The sequence below is a fragment of the Suncus etruscus genome, chromosome 1 (assembly GCF_024139225.1).
Source record: "Suncus etruscus isolate mSunEtr1 chromosome 1, mSunEtr1.pri.cur, whole genome shotgun sequence".
Taxonomy (NCBI): Eukaryota; Metazoa; Chordata; class Mammalia; order Eulipotyphla; family Soricidae; genus Suncus; species Suncus etruscus.
Window position 1 is genome coordinate 3,754,094 of NC_064848.1, and position 19,684 is coordinate 3,773,777.

Below are 19,684 nucleotides of genomic sequence, written 5' to 3' on the forward strand. Positions count from 1 at the left end.
ACTGAGAGGGGGAGGCAAGGCAAAGATCTTGTTGCCCAGCATGCCTGAAAGCCAAGGTCACATGTAAAGAGTAGGCAAAGAGTCCCTCCCACTCTCTGTGTGTTCGTTCCTGAATGCTCTCAAGTCCCTGTTACAGGTCCAGGGGACCAGGCTGATCTTGTAACATAAAAACAAAGTTCAGAGTGCTGAAGGCATCTGCCCTGGTCAGAGGGCTGCTGGGCAGTCAAGTGGAGCCAGAATTCTGCCACCAAGCCCCTGGCTCCTTCCATGTTTCTGGGTTTTCCAGGCTCTTCAGGAACCTGTGCCATGATAGGGAGGGTCAACTCCCAGTCTGTCCCTGCAATCTGTGCTTCCCTCTGGGTGGGGTGGGGGCAGGTGAGACTCACAAATTCCATTCTTTGTACCAATTTGGAATTTGGAGCCTGTGACTGCATCTCCATTTTCTCTCAGGAAGGGGGTTGGCAGAGGCTGCTAGAGGGAATGAGTCAGCTCAGACACGAACATGAGCACACGCTCCTGGGGGGTGCATCATCTTTTCGGGATCTCAGGCCACTGCCTGTAAATGTCATGGGCTTGGCAGGTTTTATAGGCTGCCTTTACCAAGAGAGATGAAGTCTACCAGAAGGACCCAGACAGCCCTCCGATTCAAAGGAACACACCAGGTACACTGAAGGGCTCTGGGGATGAGCTGTTCCAGCATTTTCTGCTAATGAGAGCCCCAAGCATTCTGAGGGATTTTTTTTTTTTTTGGTATTTGGGCCACACCCGGCGGTGCTCAGGGGTTACTCCTGGCTGTCTGCTCAGAAATAGCTCCTGGCAGGCACGGGGGACCCTATGGGACACCGGGATTTGAACTAACCACCTTTGGTCCTGGATAGACTGCTTGCAAGGCAAACGCCGCTGTGCTATCTCTCCGGGCCCATTCTGAGGGATTTTAATCTGTCCAAGCACATGGACATTTGGGCAGTTCTGGGTTGCACCTAAAGATCTTAGTGTCCTGGGCACGTGAGGAGCAAGTAAGAAGTGAGGAGGTGGGGTAGAGAGACACAGAAAATAGAGGGACAAAGAGTTTCTCTCCATCCCAAGGCACAGCCAGGCCTACCTGCTCCAGGGGGATGACTAGGAAGGCGCCACCTCCTGCGCTCTCGGTGACAATGGCCAGGAAGCGAGCATTGACAGCACAGAAATGGTTGTCATGCACGTTCTTGGTGATGGGGATGCCGTCAAAGCAGTGTTCCCGGTTGGCTACCTTCCCATACACGTTCCGGAACTTGGAGCTGCGGTACTGCGGGCGCCAGGACATCTGTGAACGACAGAGATCTTTGAGCTTAGCAGGTAACTGAAATGGCCCAAGAACAAAATGACTGGATTCTTAGCTATAGAAAAAGATGAAATTATGCAACTTATTGCCATGTGGATGAGTCTAGAGCAGAGGTCTCAAACTCAATTTACCTGGGGGCCGCAGGAGGCAAAGTCGGGGTGATCCTTCAGTGCAAAGTCAGTAGTAAGCCTTGAACTTTGGGGGGGGTGTGACCCAGACAACTTAAACAAAACAAAACAAAAAAAGATTCCTCTAGGGCAGGGCCACAAAATGTTGTACGGAGGGCCGTAAACGACCCTTGGGCCGCGAGTTTGAGGCCCCTGGAAGGAAGACCTTGAAGCTGGGGTTGCCCACAGCATGCGGGAATGGAACCAGGTTCCAATAACTAGGCTCAGTGCTGCCCTGGAACTCTCATTCTTTTTATTGTCATTTACTGTGTATTGATTTAGTTTGGGGACCACACAAATACTCAGGCTACCATATGTAATATCAGGGATTGAAACCAGGTTGGCAATGTGCAAAGCAAGTGCCCTACCCACTGGCCCAAAATCAAGCTTTCGTTTAGGGGTAGGAGAGGCAGTGCGCACATCTGGCTATGCTCAGGGCTTACTCCACTCCTGGCTCTGTATTTAGGGATCACTCCTAGCAAGGCTTAGGAGACCTTATTGGATGCTGAGGATCAAACCCAGGCTGGCCATTGTGCTATCTCTTTGACCCAAAGTCAAACATTTAATCCAGCTTTCTGGCTTACTCCTCAGGCCCCAGTGAAAAAGAAGTACAGTGTGGGTAATGCTCCTGTTCTCTCTGTGTGGTCCTTCTCTGCCCCCCCAGGGGTGGTACAGACTCCACCATCAGACCTGCTGATCCCAGACAATCTGTCCCAGATTTTGCACAGTTGCCTGAAGGACAGGTGGAGGATGGATGCAAGGGGCAGCTTCATGACAACAGACCCTCTTATAGAGAAGGCCCTATGAGCATTCTTCTCACAGCCACACATCCAAGGGTTGAGAACTGCTCTCAAGTGCAGTGCTCATGTGCCCAACATGCCACCCTGGCCGGGCATCAAGCAGGGACAGCTCCATCATTATCGACCACTCCCCTTCCTTCCTGCCAAGCCCTCCAAAGACCCTGGCCTGACTCTTCACGCTCCATCACAGAAAGGCCAAGGTCACTTCGTCAACATGATGTTCAGTTTAGTTTTGTTTTTGTGCTCAGGGATTACTTCTGGCTTTGTGCAAGGGATCACTCCTATTGGGCTCAGGAGACCATATGGAATGCCAGGGTTTGAACCCAGGTGGGCCAGTGCAAGACAAGCACCTTAGCTACTCTACTATTGATCCAGCCCCAACATGACATTTTTAGGGGCAGAAAAAAGAAAGGAAACACCAAAGAATCAGGAAACTTATCCTGGAAATTGGAAGAAAATTCGGCATATGATTTCAATGCAGCTTAGGGCTTACCACATGGATTCTCAGCAGTTAATGAGGGCCTCAGAGGGCCTCTGGGTAAAGCACCTCACCTCTTCCTACCAGCTTTCTGGAAACTCCCACCACCACCACCCCCCCCCACACCCACACCCACACCCACACACACCCCCCACACACACCTCTTTTCCACTCCCTAACATCATGTTCTACTTCTCTCCCAGCCTCTGCCCATGGAGAACTCCAGTATTCTCAGCCAGGACTTGACATGTAGGAGGGGAGCTGTTTGGATCCTTCCTGGCCATATGACTTCAGGCAAACCTCTTCTGGGTCAGGATTATTCTAGGGGTGGGAGTTGCCTGTGCTCACCCCAGGTTCCTAGTATAGGGGCATAGTCATCCACAAAAGTAGCTGTTTCTATTTTAATGTGCTTTTCTATTTTAATGTGCCTTAGGAAAAAATATAACCCACAAGCTGAATTCATGATTTCACAGCTCTGACTACTAATAAAGCTAAGTTAAAACAGAAATGAGGAAAAAAAATATAGTATGAAAAAAGATACAGAGACCTGACAAATACCCAATCTGATATGCAAGTGCTGAGACTTGCCCTATCTTGGTTTGCAAAAGCATTCTAGGTGCCACAATTCCCTCAGTTCCTCAAGGTGCAGCTCTGGCCTGAAATGCTTTCACCCTTCTTGTGTGCCAACCATGAACCCCCTCCTCAACAGAGACCTCTGAGACCCCAGCACCCCTCTCTAGTTTTCGTTGAGTCCAAGGTATAGTTTTGAAACTCTGCTCCCTGGGGTCAGGGATAGACCCAGGACCTACCACTAACCCAATTTCCTGGACTATTCGAGGGGTCCCAAATATAGGGCTGGTGGCCTGTAAACACCTGTGTGAGAGGGACCACCCCAAGGAACACCTTGTGGCAGGGAGGAGACTGTAGCAACTCAGCCTCTGCCAGGCCAGGCTCAGGGTGCCACTTCCAAAGCCACGTCTGCCTTTGTCTGTCTTCTGTTCCTGTTTTTGGTTTGCGACAAGATTCCTGGGCTACACCCAGCCGTCTTTGGAGTCTACTCCCGATTCTCTGTTTGAAAATTGCTCCTCAGGAGAGCACATATGCCAGCAGCACACACCAATGCGCTCGATTCACTGACCATTTCACAGGCTTGGCACAGCAGCAGGGAGGGGCGGTTTTTTATGGCCCTGCTCTGAGCACTCTGCAGGGCAGCTCCCGTGCAACCCTGTGTTGTGTGTGTGTGTGTGTGTGTGTGTGTGTGTGTGTGTGTGTGTGTGTGTGTGTGTGTGTGTGTGAATAAAGCCCTGCAGACACTTAGAGTTCAGTTTCACCTTAGGCACGTCACACACCCTTCCTGGACCGCCTCCTGCTGCTCTTCCATAGGGGAGACAAATAATCACAGCAAGCTTCAAGGCTGAAGGTGTGCCTCATGCTGTTACCTTGGACACTCACACAGTGCCCAAGAAGCAGCAGAAGAGGAAGAACAGAAGGGGTGGCACCACAGTGTTCTCTGGACAGCCCAGGCGAAGAGGGTGGGACTGAGATGTGGAGAGAGATGGCTCAGAGGTTCCCCAAGACCCTGCACACAACACACAAGCTTTCCTGTTAGAGCCCCAGTCTCGCCATGCCTGGCCTATTCACACTCACCCATGCTGCTCCTTCATCTTCTCTCCACTCTCTCCCTTTCTCTCTCTTATTCTTTGTGCATTATTCTATGCACTTTCTATCTATCTATACTCTCTCTTATTCTTTGTGCATTATTCTACGCCTTTCTATCCTCTCCAGCCCCACCCCACCCCCAACTTGGCAGGGACATAGCACAGGGCATGACTCCTGGTAGGAGAGCACGCTTGTATCCTTCTTGACTATACCTTGCTGTGGCCTCACGTCCAGGGAATCCTTCTGAACTGGCTTCTGCCTTCTAGGGGTGCAGAACCTACAGTGTGTTTTCCCAGTGAGCATGGGCTTTGTTCTGGGTGCAGTAGGAGCTTCTAGGAGGCAGGTTTGCCCACAGGGCCTCAGAGACTGGTTACCCATGTGCTGTAACCCAGCTTGGTGCTGGCTCAGCTCAGTTCCATTTGCAGACTTGCTCTACCAGGTCTTGGAATGTGACAGGCAAGATGAACCGAGATTTGTTGCTCTGCAGTCCTCAGCACTGGACCTACAGTCTCATGCACAAACTTGAAGTCCTGTGCACGCAAAGGAGTGACAGGACTCTGTGGCTCTGGGTTCCATCTTTGTTTTCACTTGATGCTCTGCTCCAAAATGAGCCCATAGCTTCTAGCTTCCTGAGCTACTCTAAACAGCTAGCTTGGTTCTTTGTTTTATTTTCTTTGTTGGGTCATACCTCATGATGCTCAAGAATTATTCCTGCATGTGCTCAGGGGACCATATAAAGACCAGGTATTGAACTGGGGTTGGCCATGTTGAAGTAATTGCTGTACTATCTATCACTCTAGCCCATGGGATAATTTTTTTTTTCTCAGTTTTTAAGCTAAACCCAACAGTGCTCAGAGCTACTCCCAGTTCTGTATTTGGGAATTACTTCCAGTGGTCCTATAGAACAAAGTGCCCATGATCAAACCTGTGCTTCCTCTGTGTGCAAAGCATGTGCTCAGTTGCTTGGGCAAGCAATGTGGCCCTAAATTTGTTTTGTTTTATGTAATTTTTTATTGGGGGGGGCATACCCTGTGGTGCTTAGAGTTACTCCTGGCTCTGAAATCAGGAATGGCAATGCTTGGGGAACCATATGGGATTTCTGGGATCAAATGCAGGTCAGCTGCATGCAAGGCAAGTACCCTACCAGCTCTACTTTTGCTGTAGTCCCATCTGGCCCTAATTTTTTTAATTGTTATTTGAATTTTGTTATGTTTTGGGACCACATCCAGTGGTGCCAAGGGCCACTCCTGGCTTGTTGCTCAGGGGTTATTCCCCAGAAAACTGGGGACCACACATACTGGAAACCAGGCTACAGCATCCAGAGCCTGTGCTCAGCTCTTTGAGCTATCATGTGGGCTCTTATTTAGCTGATCCTTTTGCTATCTTTGTATCCATAACACCCATCATGAAATGCTGATGGGTTGTCATTGATCCACCCAGCCATCAGTGAAGATACTCTGGGGCATTTTCAATTTGGATGCTGAGTCTCAGACAGCCCGGCCAGATTCAGGTTGGACAGAGACTGTGATTAAGCCCTAAACTGTGGCAGGCTGTATTGGCAAGAAGTGGGCTAGACCCACTTCTTGCTATGGAGGTAATACCAAAGGTAGAAGTCTGGAGTTGATATCAGCCCTCTGCACTTTTGTGGCCAGAGCAAGGGCATTTACAACCCTTGGAGGTGTGTGACCTTCAAGAGCTGAGTTCAGATGCTAGTGGGTGCTGGTGGGTGCAAAGATAAAGCTTCCTATTAAACCCCAGAAACGCAGACAAGCCAAGAACAGGCTTGTTCCTGTAACCCCAACAGTCACAATGACTTCTGTGATGACAAATTTTTTTGTCTCCATGAACATCCCAATTCTTTTTGTTTGTTTGCTTTTGTCTCTTCTCTTTTTGACACTGTGGTTAGCACTACTGTTGATGGAGAGATGCCTTGCCTGTAAGTTTCTTCACTTTCAGCCCCTAGTTTTTGTCTGGAGTAATCAGTTCTATCATTGCCCTAGTAGATCCTTCTCTATTTTAGCTACACTCATGGCTCTTTGTGGTGAACTTTCTACCTTGGGCTGACCTCCTGAGCTTTGTCTCTATTGTCTCTGGGTATTATTACCATACTGTCTCTAGTTTTTCTTATATCCCACAAAGAAGTGAAATTATTCTATGTCTATACCTTCTCCCTGGCTCATTTCATTTGGCATAATAGTCTCCATGTCCATCCATGCATAAAAAATTGTCATGACTTCATTTTTCCTAACAGCTGCATGGTATTCTATTGTGTAGATGTACCACAGTTTCTTTTTTTTTTTTTTTTTTTTTTTTTTTTTTTTTTTAAATTTTTATTTTTAATTATGAGAACAAGGGTGCAAAGTAAGAGGACAAGGTAAAGTTACAGTGGAAGGACAATCACCCATAACATAATTCTCAGAAGTCCCCTTGCTGATATATTAACTTTGAAATTTCAGCCAAAGAACATTAAGATAAATAAGACAGAATCCATGTACAATTACTTTGTCCCTCAAGTCCCCAGATTGTAACACATTATAATATTTCTTAACAGTACACAAGGCAATCTAAAGCCATAAAACTTACGTAACTCCTTAAACATTACAGGCATAGTATTTTCTTACATTTCCATATACATGCATATTAGCTTAAGTTAACCTCAAATTTTAAGTGAGTTCTTTTTAAGGATTAGAGTCAAAGGAGCACAGTAAGAATGGTGTTAGAGTGGCAATTGTTGTTTGCATAGGCCCATCAAAATATGAGGAACATGGAAAGAAATAACCTTGGCCTAAGTACAAAGAGACCAGACCCCTGAAGTTTCCTGGCACAAGACCAAGTCTAGGCTCCAAGCAAGCTAGATCGTCCAATCCAATACATTGTCTGTAGTGCCAACACACTTTTATTTTTCACACAGTCTCTGTTGTTGGTATCATGTTTCTGTATTAAAGATCCTGGAATCTGCATATCTTACATTGAAGTCAGGACGTGGAGCATCCTCTCCTTTCACCTCACAATCAAAGGGCAATGCAGGGAGCCCTGTCCTGTAAGCCGGTCGTTGTTGTTGTTAAGTCTTCTCAGTGTTAAGGGAAGTCTCTTTTGAGCAGGTCGAAGTCTGAGCTGTGTAGGTCTTCCATGTTAGAGGATTGCTTCCAGGTGATGTTATAGACCAGCCTGGATGTTTCGTGGATGGCTTTCCTGGTTCAGGGGAGAATGGAATATGCCCTTTCTTCTGAGGTCTGTGCCAGGTCGTTATGTCAATGTTCAGGGTGTAAGGTCCCTCTGCACTACAAGGTTTGTGTGTTCTAATCTCTATTAGATAGGATCTTATTTGTATTTATACTATTTTCCCATTTTAATGTGCCTATGCAAATAAGAAGCAATGCCACATGGTGTTATTGGCGCATATGGGAGCCATAAGAACAATTACAATGATTCCATTGACATGACTCAATCATAAGCATTAAACTGGGGGACTCTTCCACCAAAATTACTTGTTAAACAGCTTAAAAAGAGAAGATAAAAAGTGGTTAGAATCATCACTGTATAAGACAACATTTAGTAAGAATTATAGCTGTCAGAGAAGAAACACAAAATATTCTAAAGAAATACGTGTCCATTTTATGTATCTTGAAACAGTTTGGGGTTGTCATACACAATGCACAGCTTTGGACTGTGATTACGATTCTACACTACTGAAGTTAAAAAGAGAAAACTAGATTAGTGATGTTTGAGAAGGGGTTAGAGAGTTAAGGAGTGAAAAAGAGCTTTGTAGGGGTGTGGGAAAGGGGAGAATACAAAATAAACATTCTGTATACGGAAAACATAACATAAGAATAAGGGATATTCTGAATACATGAAATACATGAAGTACGCGCGGGGGCGTAAGCCCCCGCGCGGTTCTGTAGTTTTTGGATGCCTAGGGAGGAATCTCTCACCCCCTCCCCCCAAGGCCCGATTAACCAGGCGTGGCCCTGAAGACCCGCCTGGTGGTACCACAGTTTCTTTAGCCACTCATCTGTTGTTGGGCACCTGGATTGTTTCTAGATTCATCCAGCTCTTTTATTTATTTATTTTGCCAGTTATCTTTTTTTTAATCTATTTATTTATTTGGTTTTTGGGTCATACCCGGCAGTGCTCAGGGGTTGCTCCTGGCTCTGTGCTCAGAAATCTCTTCTTGCAGACTCAGGAGATCATATAGGGTGTCAGGAGATGAACCCAGGTTGGTCCCAGGTTGGCAAGGCAAATACCCTACCACCACTGTGCTATCACCCCAGTCTCTCTTTTATTTATTTTTTATTGTAGTTTAGATGACATGGCTATAAAGAATGTTAACATTATTAGTTCTGGTAGGCTTTTTTGGGTTGGGGGCCCATACGTGTCGAAGCTCAGGGCTTATTGTTGGCTCTGTACTCAGCGATCATGTCTGGCAGGCTCAGGGACCATATGGGTTGTCAGAGATCAAATCCAGGACAGCTGCATGCAAGGCAAGCACCTTACCAGCTATACTCTTTCTCCTGTTTATTGTTTTGAAGTACAAAGTTACTGGTCCTTTACCCACAGTTGTCTAACAATATCCCAGGGCCCTTTCTAATTCCTTCTTGCTTCCTGCTATACATCTCCCCACTGCCTGGTAATCTCAGTTTTGAGGTCAAAGTCCAAGGGTTTGTTATGATCGGAGACAGTCTATTCCTTTGTTTTGTTTCTCTCCATGTCACAGATGAATGAGACAGGCCAGGGATTTGTTTTCTCTCTTATTTGCTTTCCTCAGCACGCTACCCTCCATTTATATGTCGTCCCAGCGGTATCAGATCAATTGCCTCTGTATCCCACAACATCCGGATCTATTCATCTGTTGGGTACCTGTGCTGCCTTCATACTCTTGTTTTAGGATTCAGCACATAAATCATTAACAAGGCAGTACCAGAGTAATAATAGTACAGGTAGCGACTGACCCAGGTTTGATCCTTAGCAAACAGCTTCCTGAACACCACTAAGAATAATTCTTGAGCACTGAGCCAGGAGTAACCAACTGAGCACCCTGTGTTGTACTCCCAAAATCAAATAAAAAATGCCTACATGTTTTCAAATGACTGGTTTTGTGTTTTAGGGGGTAGATGCTAACAAATAAAATCTCTGGGTCATATGGAAGTTCTGTTTCTAGTGTTTTTTGTTTGTTGGGGTTTTTTTTTTGGGGGGGGGGGGCACACCCTGTGACACCCAGGAGTTACTCCTGGCTATGCACTCAGAAATTGTTCCTGGCTTGGAGGATATTATGGGATGCCAGGTGATCGAACCACAGTCCTTCCTAGGCTAGCGCTTGCAAGGCAGATGCCTTACAGTTTGCACCACTGCTCCGGCCCCTGTTTTTAGTTTTTAAAGCATTTCTCTTCTGTTTTCCCTAGAGCCTTGAACTAGATTGTATTCCCACCACTAGAATATGAGGTCCCCTTCTCATCACAACCTGCCCACCCTGCTTCTTTCAAGCCTTTTGAGTTTTGGGGGTGGGGCATACCCAGTGGTGCTCAGGAAACACTCTTGGTGGGCTTGGGAGAGCATATAAAGTGCTGGGTATAGATTTCGTGTTGCAGCATGCAAGGCAAGTGTCTTCCTGCTGCACTGTCTCTTTGGTCCAAGTCCAGTGTGTTGAATAGACATCATTCTTACTTGGCACCTCCCTGTCTTTCTGGTCTACATTTCCCTACTGAGGAGTCCTGAGGAGCACTTTCACATTTGATGCAAACAGGCTTCTCTCTCCCAAAACTAGATTGTAAATTATCTGATTGCCTAACTCCCCTGGCCCCAGTGCTATCCTCAACTCTTCTCCCACCCTGCTGAAGTCATCTCCTCTGTACTTCCTATCCTTAGGACTTCTCACCCACAGGCAGTATTGAGTCCCCATCACTGACAGAACAGTCAAGTTCACTCAAGACTACCCAGGTCATTTCCAAGCTGTCCAGGGAACAGGTAGGCAGATTCGACAGCCCCAGTGAAGTTGATCATGCGTGGATGCGGCATCTAGGAGACAGATTCAGAAGTCGGAGGGGTTCCAAGACTTGTGTAGGTGCCAGAGCTAGAACTTGAACAGAGAGCGCAGGCTTGTAGACTGCTGTTCCTCCCAACAAAGCACACAACTACCCACCCCATAAGCCCACCCAGCTTCTTACCCCTCAGGGCCTGTGAGTCCTGAACAAAAGTATAGAGAAATCAAAGGGCAGGAAGGGCTTGGACATCAGAAAGAATCCTTCAGGCTCCATCAGTCATTGGCTGTGTGACTTTTCACTGGTTCTTCAACCTCTCTGAGTGTCAGTTTTATTATGTGTAAATGAATGCTGTCAGCCAGCTCACTAGAGGTCACAGAGTGACCCAAGGCAATGTGTGAACAAAGTAAGTGATAAGCAACACTGGCTCTAGCGGCTTCTCTTTCTGGAACTGGAGCCCTAACCCCTCTGAAGTGCTTATGTGCTAAGAGGAGGAAGAGCTAAGGGGGAGGAGGAGGGCGGGAGCACTCTGGGCTCCAGATGTGTGCAGCTGCTCAGCTGTTCCCCAGGGCCACTCTGGCCTCCTTCTGAGAGGGCAGGGCCGGAAGGAAGAAGTGTTCATTTCGCAGCTGACTGGCCTTCCAGCCTCTCAAAACGGAGTCGAGTCGGCCTTTTGTTTCCTCAGAGCTAATCACCACGTACACACCACATGGAAGCAAATTGCATCCTGTCATCTGATCCCAGCGTGGCTCCACGGCCAGAGGGTGCCTGAGCTCGAGGCTGCGGTGGGAAATCCAGGTCTTTAACTGGAACACAAAAATGTGCAGTTTCCCCTCCTGTCTCTGGTCAGTGGCTGGTGGCCACAGGGGTTCTCATTCCCTCAGGCACCCCAACGGATGTGCCACTCTCTAAGCAGAGAAACAGATGAGTATATTTGGTCTTGTTTGAGGGGCTCTCAAGCTGTGTGACCCAGCCAGGCCTCCCTCTTTCTCCAGGCACAGTAAAGACGATGGTGTCCAGGACTCAGGACACAGGGCTCTGGGTTCCCTCTAAGGACAATTGGACACATCACCAGCATTTCTGACGCCTCCAAAGGCCATGTTCTAGGGCAGAGCTCAAATGGTCACAGGCCCTCCTGCCCTCTGAACTGTTAAACACCAAGAAAGGACGAACTAGAGGAAGAGGAAACCAGCCCATATCCTGAGAAGCTGGAAGCCACTGTCAGCACTGATGGCTGCCACATCACCACTTCTCTTTGAGAAGTACAGGGCTCTCGTCTTTTCCTTTTATGACCCTTTCTCCTCTCCCAGTGGTGCTTAAGGGGCTAATTCTGACTCTGTGCCCAGGGTTTGCTCCTGACAGGACTTGTGGAGTCATATGGGTTACTAGGGATCTAAACCAGAGTTTCAAAAGTACAAAAGTAACCAGGTAGGCAGAAAACCTCCGGATTATCTCTCTAGCCCCTGTACATATGTCTCATGCAAGGCTAGTACCGTCACTACCTCTCCAGCCCCGGACCCCTTTTTCTAAATGAAATAGAACTTGGAACACCAAAATATAAAAGGGCAAAATTGGACCCATCTGCGTTCAAGATGAGGTGGGGAGCTGGGAATACCTTCAAGGGTGCTCCAAGAATTGCTCAGTGGAAGTGAATCTGAGAAGCTCCGGCATGAGGAGAAGAGAAAACTGGTTCCAGCTTAGTAAGCCGGAAAATTTTGGTAGCCCTGGTACATCCACCCCGTTCCCCCAGAGGTGTTGGTAACGGATCCCCACTGGCTCTGTCATTTCACAGATGCAGAGAAATGCTAGTAGGAGGTCAATGCTGGGCAGTTAGCAAATGGCTCATGTGGCCTGAGGGATAATATAGTGGGTAGGGAAAGTGCTTTGTACAAGCCCACCCAAGTTCAATCTTCAGCACTGCATAAGGTCCCCTGAGCACCACCAGGAGTGATCCCTGAACGCAGGGCCAGAAATAAGCCCTGAGCATTGCTGGGTTATGACCCAAAGGCAAGCAAACAGCCAAAAAAAAAAAAAAAAAAAAGAAATTCAGATCAGACTGGAGAACTAATACGGCAGGTAGGTAACATGCCTTGCATGTGGTCAATCTATGTTTGATTTCTGACTCCCCCATATGGTCCCTGAGCCCCATCAAGAGCAACCCCTTGTCCTGAGCACCGCTGCACCCAAACAAAACAAAACAAAACAACAACAAAAGTCTAGGAATTCGAGGATCCTTGGCTTGTTGGATTTGATCATTTCTGTGGTATAAACTCTCACCCACATCTGATTTCCAGGTCTCTACAAAATGCATCAGTGAATGTGTGGTTAGGCCTGAGTTGAATCACAAAGGAGATGTGATGACAAAGAGGTAAAAGCACAAAGACAGACAGACCACTAGGAGGTTTCCTGACCAGGTAGTCTTGTATACTCTTCTCAGATAGTGCCTCCTGCTCTCCTGGCTTGGTGTATCCCACAGTTGGCTCTGCATCAAGTCCATGAAGGATGGCAAGGAGACCAATGGTTACCATCATGAGACTGTTCAAGTTGTGCACAGTGGTGGCACAGGCTGTATCACAGGACCAGCAGGCTCTGGAGAGCCTGTCCCAACTTTTGATAGCTGCCTGACTTGTGTGTGGAAGGTGGAAAGGGGCAGAGGATGGGCATATGCAACACAGCTTCATGGTGAACAGACCCTTTACAGAACTTCCTTACAGAGCAGGACCAAGATGTGCCCTGACCACAGCAGTCATGGCAATTGGTTACTTATAGTCAGAGAAAGTAAGTTACTGAAAACACACATCCTCTGAGCCCAAGCACATTTCAAATTTTTATTGGCCACACACAACAAGTGGCTACCCTAGTGGGGTAGTATGCGGCAGTAAACAGGCCACAGAACCTTGCCACCACACCAAAAAGTCTATCAATAGTGCTGGTTGTAGGTGGAGAGATAGCACAGCTGGTAGGGCGCTTGCATTTTATGCGCCTGACCTGGGTTCAGTTCCTGGCATCCCATATGGTCCCCTGGGCACTGGCAGGAATAATTCCTGAGTATAGAGCCAGGAGTAACCCCTGAGCTGGGGGTGGGATAAAAGCCAAAACCAAGCAACAAACACCAGTGCTGGCAAAATCCCCATCTCCAACAGTCACAGTCTATATGAAGAATGCAGTAATTCTCTACTGGGCTGCCATGAGCAAGGAGCACAGGAGCTGAGCTCTCCAGCAGATTTTCTCTCCATTCCAGGAGATGTGGAACTCCAGATTAGGCCAACTACAAACCTCATGGGTAAGACTCAGTCTTTCACCTGTGTAATGGGGGGTCTCGCCTCTACCTGGCTCAGCAGGCTCTGACTTCTGCTACCATGGATTGACCAAAGCCCAGAGGGAATGACTATGGTTTGGATGAGACCTTGGCAACTGTTCAAATGGGGAGGAGGAAGGCCAAGACTTGCTCTCTACCCCTCAACGCCCTCCCATATGCCCCTGCAGCATCCTTCAGTCTAGGTTCCCACAGTTGAACACTCAAGCACAGAGATCTCAGCTTCCTCTTTCTGTCTCTTCAGAAGTACTCATCCCCATCTCAGAACAACCCTGAAGTAGGTACTGCTGGAAGGTCCCCAGTTTCCTTCCTGTGCTTCCCTCACTCCTGGCACTGCATCATCATAACACCAGCCAACATTTTTGTTTGTTGATTGGATGGTTTGTTTGCTTTGGGGGCCACATGCAGCAATGCTCAGAGCTTACTCCTGGCTCTGCTCTCAGGCATCACTCCTGTTGGTAGTCAGAGGAACATAAGGGATGCTGGAGATCTAACCAGGGTCAGGACCACATTCAAGGCAAATGCCCTACTTCCTGTGCGATCTCTCCAATCTTCATGGCGAAACAGTTGTTCGGTGCTTCATGGGAGCCTAGCATCTCACACTTGCTGCTCGTGTAATCCCCACACAGACCTCCTGCTCTCCTTGCAAATATAATCCCTGTTCTGAGAGGCAGCCAAGTGGGCCGATTTCCCACTACCAAATCTGCGATTCTGTCTGTCCCACTCACTTCCTGGCCACACTGGAGGGTCTTGAGGGCTGACACTGCATGGATTCTTCCTCTGAAAACCAATGGCGTTTGGGAAACTCCTGAATCCAGCTGCATTCACCTCCTTTTAGGCAGTCACCAGTCACTGGCAACAATCAATCTGGAAGCTGGAAGCAGGAAGCTGGAAGAGGAGTTGTCAGCTTTCCAGATAGGGGGGGTGCTCAACCTTTCCTACAAAATCACTTGCCATGTTGCCAGTGAGACAAAGGTTAGACCACTGAAACCTCGTAGACGCCCCCCTCTGAGCAATGCCAGAATGATTCTTGAGTGCAGAGCCAGTAGTAAGCCCTGAGTACTGCCAGGTATGGCCCCCAAACAGAAACAGACACCAAAATAGCTTGCTAAGCAGAAAGGACCCTGGGGCCCTCAAATCTAGCCTCTTGTTTTGCAGACTGAGACCCAGAGAGCTAGGGACTTGTCCATGATCACCAGCAAATCACCACCCACCAACCAGCCCATTTTGCAGGGTTCCTTTCTGGGGAGGGAAGGGGGGAGTAGCAGTGCCTCTTCTGCCCTGCAAGATACAGGGAGTGTCTGGGATGGGGCAGACCGGGATTCTGAGACCCAGAGAGAGGACCACTAGGACTCAATGCGGGCTCTACAGATGGTTTCTATTTGCAGCCACAGTGTCCCCTCTGCTGCCAGACTCCTGACCTATTTTGAGGAACTGGGTGCCACTGGCCCACGGAGGCCTCCCACTGACAACCCTTGGGCCAAAGGTGAGGAAATGAGGTGAGACCGTATCTTCCAGTTTCAACTCCCAAGAAGGAATCCTTTGACTTGAGTCTCCAACTAACCTGTCCCAGTGGCCCAAACTGGAATTCAGGTCCTGAGCCCTCTGCAAAGTCTCCAGAAAGAGGCTAGGGAATCTGCCTTTAGACCTACAGACTTGTTCAGATCTGGCCTGATCTGTGCTTGCTTCTTCCTTGCATAGAAGTGCTGGCAGCACCAGGGTGCTGAACCAAAATGCACAGTCCCAGGCTCCACCATGGTTTCACACAATATATCCTGACCAGCCTGTCCCCTGGCCTTCCCTGGCCTAGCGGGGAACCTTGCAGAAAGGTTTTCATTCAAGTCTTCGCCCATGAACGTGTGTAGTGGCATGCCCTGGGGGCACAGGGGAACCAGATGATTCCAGATCCAAGTGCATTAGTGGGGCTGAGAGTGCTGGGGCACTTGCGCACCTGCTGTCAGGGAGATTGCCAGGGCTAGTGCTGCTCCCTGGCAAAGGGAACCTCCAAGACAACATGTGAACATGTCTGCTGGGCAGGAGACTGTGAGAGCTGAAGCAGCCCCTGAGTACCCTAGGTGTGCTCCTCAAACACAACACATTTATGTTTCATTTCTCTTGGCCCTGATAAAGGGTCCCTCCCCTGTTGGCCCTCACATGGTGGCCAGCTCTTGAGGACTCAGGGCTCCCGAACCTTCTAGGTTCTGCTTCTGGGCACACAAGAGCTGGTTCTTCCCATCACCGAGAGCATGAGGATGCACTAACCTATGTGTGAGACCCTGGGTTTGACCCCCATGAGACCCTTTCAGATGGATTTTTAAACAAACTGCAATGTTTGACCAGAAACACAAATTCATTGAAAATAGTCTCTGCTCCTGTTCTTAGACTCAGCTAGTAAGGCCTCTTGAATCATGTTGAAAGTCCAGGAGGAAATGACAACTTCTATCTATCTATCTATCTATCTATCTATCTATCTATCTATCTATCTATCTATCTATCTATCTATCTATACATACATACATACATACATACATACATACATACTTAATTATAGAATCACACCCACGTGCATAAATTATACATGCACACATTAAATACACTGCACACCACACAAACATGCATATTCCATACCTACATAGACTCACACAGACATACCACACACATACCCTAAACAAACCTAATTCACATGTGTACACCCACACACAGACTCTCACCATACCATGTACATCTCTTGGGCCCAACCAATGGTGAGCAAAGCAAGATTTTATCTTCAAATAAGCTCTGAGAGTTGACCTGGCTTCTACTCTGTGAACAGGCTGAGCCCCGAGGATCTACAGCAATGGAGGAAGCCCCAATCACATTTCCCATTGCATTGAGGGTACCCAGGAAAGGGTGCACTCCCTTGATCCTTCGAGATATATCCTCCTGCCTTGCAGCTCACCCAGTCTTCTTCAGCTGGTTTAGAGATTGTAACACTGAAAGGGGAAGGCCTAGGCTGTGTCATCACATCTTCAAAAGATACTCTCCCAGTCTGTCTTGCTTTGTTGCCAGGTGACAGGAGACCAAGGTTTCCACCTGGCATACCAATGGATGAGGGTCTCCTGATAATGGGAACCAACTAGCTAGCAGTGCTCCTCCAAGGCACTACTGGGGTTTTCAGTTTCCTGCATGAGGGTCTGCGCTTACAGACTCAGGTGCAGTTGTGTAGAATGCCTAGGATGGGCCAGCTCAGCTGCCTTGGTGGTCATCATCCAAGACACGACTGAGGACCAGCACAGACCAGACATTCTCCAGCCACTTGTCCTCACAGTCACTGAGGGAAAATCAGCCTGTGGAGAGGAAGGACAGCTCTACAGGACGCGTCCTTTGAGTCACCCAAACAGAAGCCAAATTTCCCCAAAGCAGTCTAGTGCTGACCTCACCAGCCAATTTACGGAGTAGGCAGACCCCAGGGCTCTCCGCCATTTGCTGGAACTGAAGGTGGTGTTAGAAGGAGCCCAAATCAGCCTCAGAGAAAATCATCTCGCATCCTCTTGCATCCACAGTGGCAGCTGCCTCTGGGGACTGACCATGGGAAGTACAAACCCAACTCAGGCAGTGGGGGTGGGGTGGGAGCGAAGGCAATTAAGTGGCTGCAGAAACAGGGCTGGGATGGACAGGGGAGTGAGGGACAGGGGAAAGTGGAGAAGAGGGAGTGGAGGATGGAGGTAGTGAGGAACAGGAGAGTGAGGGGAAATGGGGCAGATGGGGACAGGTACACTTCTCGCCAGGAAGGAGGTCTGGCTGACTGACAAACGGAAGGCAGTCCTGGGGCTGGAGCTGGACACCTATCCAGGCTTCTCAGACCTAGACCTGGGATGGACTCTGTGAGCCTCCTGGAATTGCTCAGGTGATTCTTAGTGTTTTTTTTATTTTAAAGGCCTCCTCAGCCAGGATGTTTGTGGAAAGTGAAAGAAGCCAAGCAGCAACAAGGGGCCACAGCTGCTGAGCCTCTCATCTGACCATTAACTGGCCAGGGACCAGTCCTCTGTCTGTCTGTTTGGTCTCTACATGTAAGAGAGTTCTAGAAGGACGTAAGCTGGGTTCATGGGAAGCTTTGAAAGTTGGAATGATCCAGGAGAATGCAGCCAGGCAGGCCTGGGTTCACATCCATGTCCCACCCTAACGGTGTGGGTTCCGTGTGTGCGTTGGACAAATTAATTAGCTGCCTGGAGCTCTAATTTCCTGGTTAAAAACCAGGGGAGTTTCCTCTCTTCTGTAGCCTTGAGTTCTGCAAACACAGAACATTTGTGGGTGAGAGGCTACTATTTGGAAGGGGTGGAGAAAATGGAGCCCAACTTCAGGACTGTCCCCTATACTGCCACCTCAGATTCCATTGGAACCAAGGGATGAGAACCTGGAGGAGGAAGGTGTGGCAGCCGCTGCTGCATTCGGACAAAGATTCGAACTGTGGGAGACATCTCTCTGTCCAGCATCCCATGCACATGGGACGGTCCCTTTGACCCAGTTTGACATTCAGGAAAGAAGGGCCTTGTAGAGAGAAACCCTTCCTTCACATACCAACGGAAACATTGCTTCTTTCCTGAGTTTGCACTTGAGAAGATAATGGCTGGCACCATGACAGCCTGCTTGGGGCCATGAGGTGAGGAGCCCTTAGCCCAAATATAACAGGATTGAGCATGCAAGGCAAGCGCTTCCATGCTCCCTTACCCACAGCCATTGCCCCTCACCAGTGCTGTCCTATGACTCCGACCCCAAAGTGTGGGTTCTTAAGTCTACTTTTCCCAAGTTTGGTGTTCAGAAAACTATCCATGCTTCTACAGCTTCAATCACTTTGAGTTGACATTTTTGTTGTGATTTGTAGCCTAAAGCACACCAATGTGTGTAGACAAAGGAGAAAGGGTGTGAATAGTAGTGTTTGGGACTGTCTCCCACAGGCCCTGTCTCAAAGGCTCTGATCCCCAAACCAAGATCCCAGTGAATTTGGAGGGTGGGCCTGATCTTGGAAACCCCCATTCCCATATCTTTTATAGGTTTTCTTTCAACTCTCAGTTAAGTTCCAGGGGTGCCCTAATAGGTATTCTTGCCTCCCTGTAACTACTGGAAATCTCACACAGCTAGGGGGCTCTGCTGACCCAAAAGAGGAAAGATGTTAATGAGAGTCACCCACATGTCCTCTGCCAGAACTTCCTGCTCAGGTGCAGTTGATGCTGTACAGGAACCCCTTTCCCTTTATTCAATTGAATGCTGCCATGACTCCAGAAACCATGAAGAGTGTGGAGATAGGAATGAGGTAATAAATGTCAACACAAGACACAGTACCAGGTGGACAACGAGCAAGCAGTAGCACCATCCCTCCACCCTACCACACTCACAGGGACCTTGAAGACAAAACCGTATCTGGTGTCCAGCTTCAGCAAGGACAGCTTCCCACTCTCTGGATGGATTTTGATTTCCCTTTTCCTTTCATTTTGCAGCTGTTGAGGGTGAAACATGTACCCCAGACATGCCCGCCAAGTGGCCCACCACTGAGCCACATCCCTAGCACTGGATCCACTGTATTTGAAGTGTTCTTTTTAAATAAATAAATAAATAAATAAATAAATAAATAACTTAATTGAATCGCTGTGAAATACATAATTACAAAGTTGCTCATGATTGGATTTCAGTCATATACAACACCCTTCACCAGTGCACATTTCCTGTTACCAATGTCCCCAGTTTTCTCCCCCAACCCCGCCTTCCTCTGTGTCAAACACCCCCTCCTTTTTAGACACTGTGGCTTGCAATAGGGTTACTAAAAGGGTATGTATCATGCATATCACTTTACTTCCTTTCAGCACCCAGTTCTCGTCCAGGGTGATCATTTCCAACTACCATTGTCATAGTGGTCCCTTCTCAGTCTAACAGCACTCCCCCATTCTTTGTAGCAAGCTCCCTACCATAGACTGGTCCTCCTGGCTCTCATCTC

General features: G+C 48.2%; 1 protein-coding gene across 1 annotated transcript in view; it reads right to left on the reverse strand.

The window, feature by feature from the left end:
- Positions 1-19,684, reverse strand: part of CORO2B (coronin 2B) — a 141,752-nt gene that overhangs the window by 79,486 nt on the left and 42,582 nt on the right. The window contains exon 2 of the mRNA XM_049777905.1: positions 1,103-1,303. Within this exon, the coding sequence (XP_049633862.1) occupies positions 1,103-1,303 (201 nt within the window). The remainder of the gene's footprint in view (positions 1-1,102; positions 1,304-19,684) is intronic.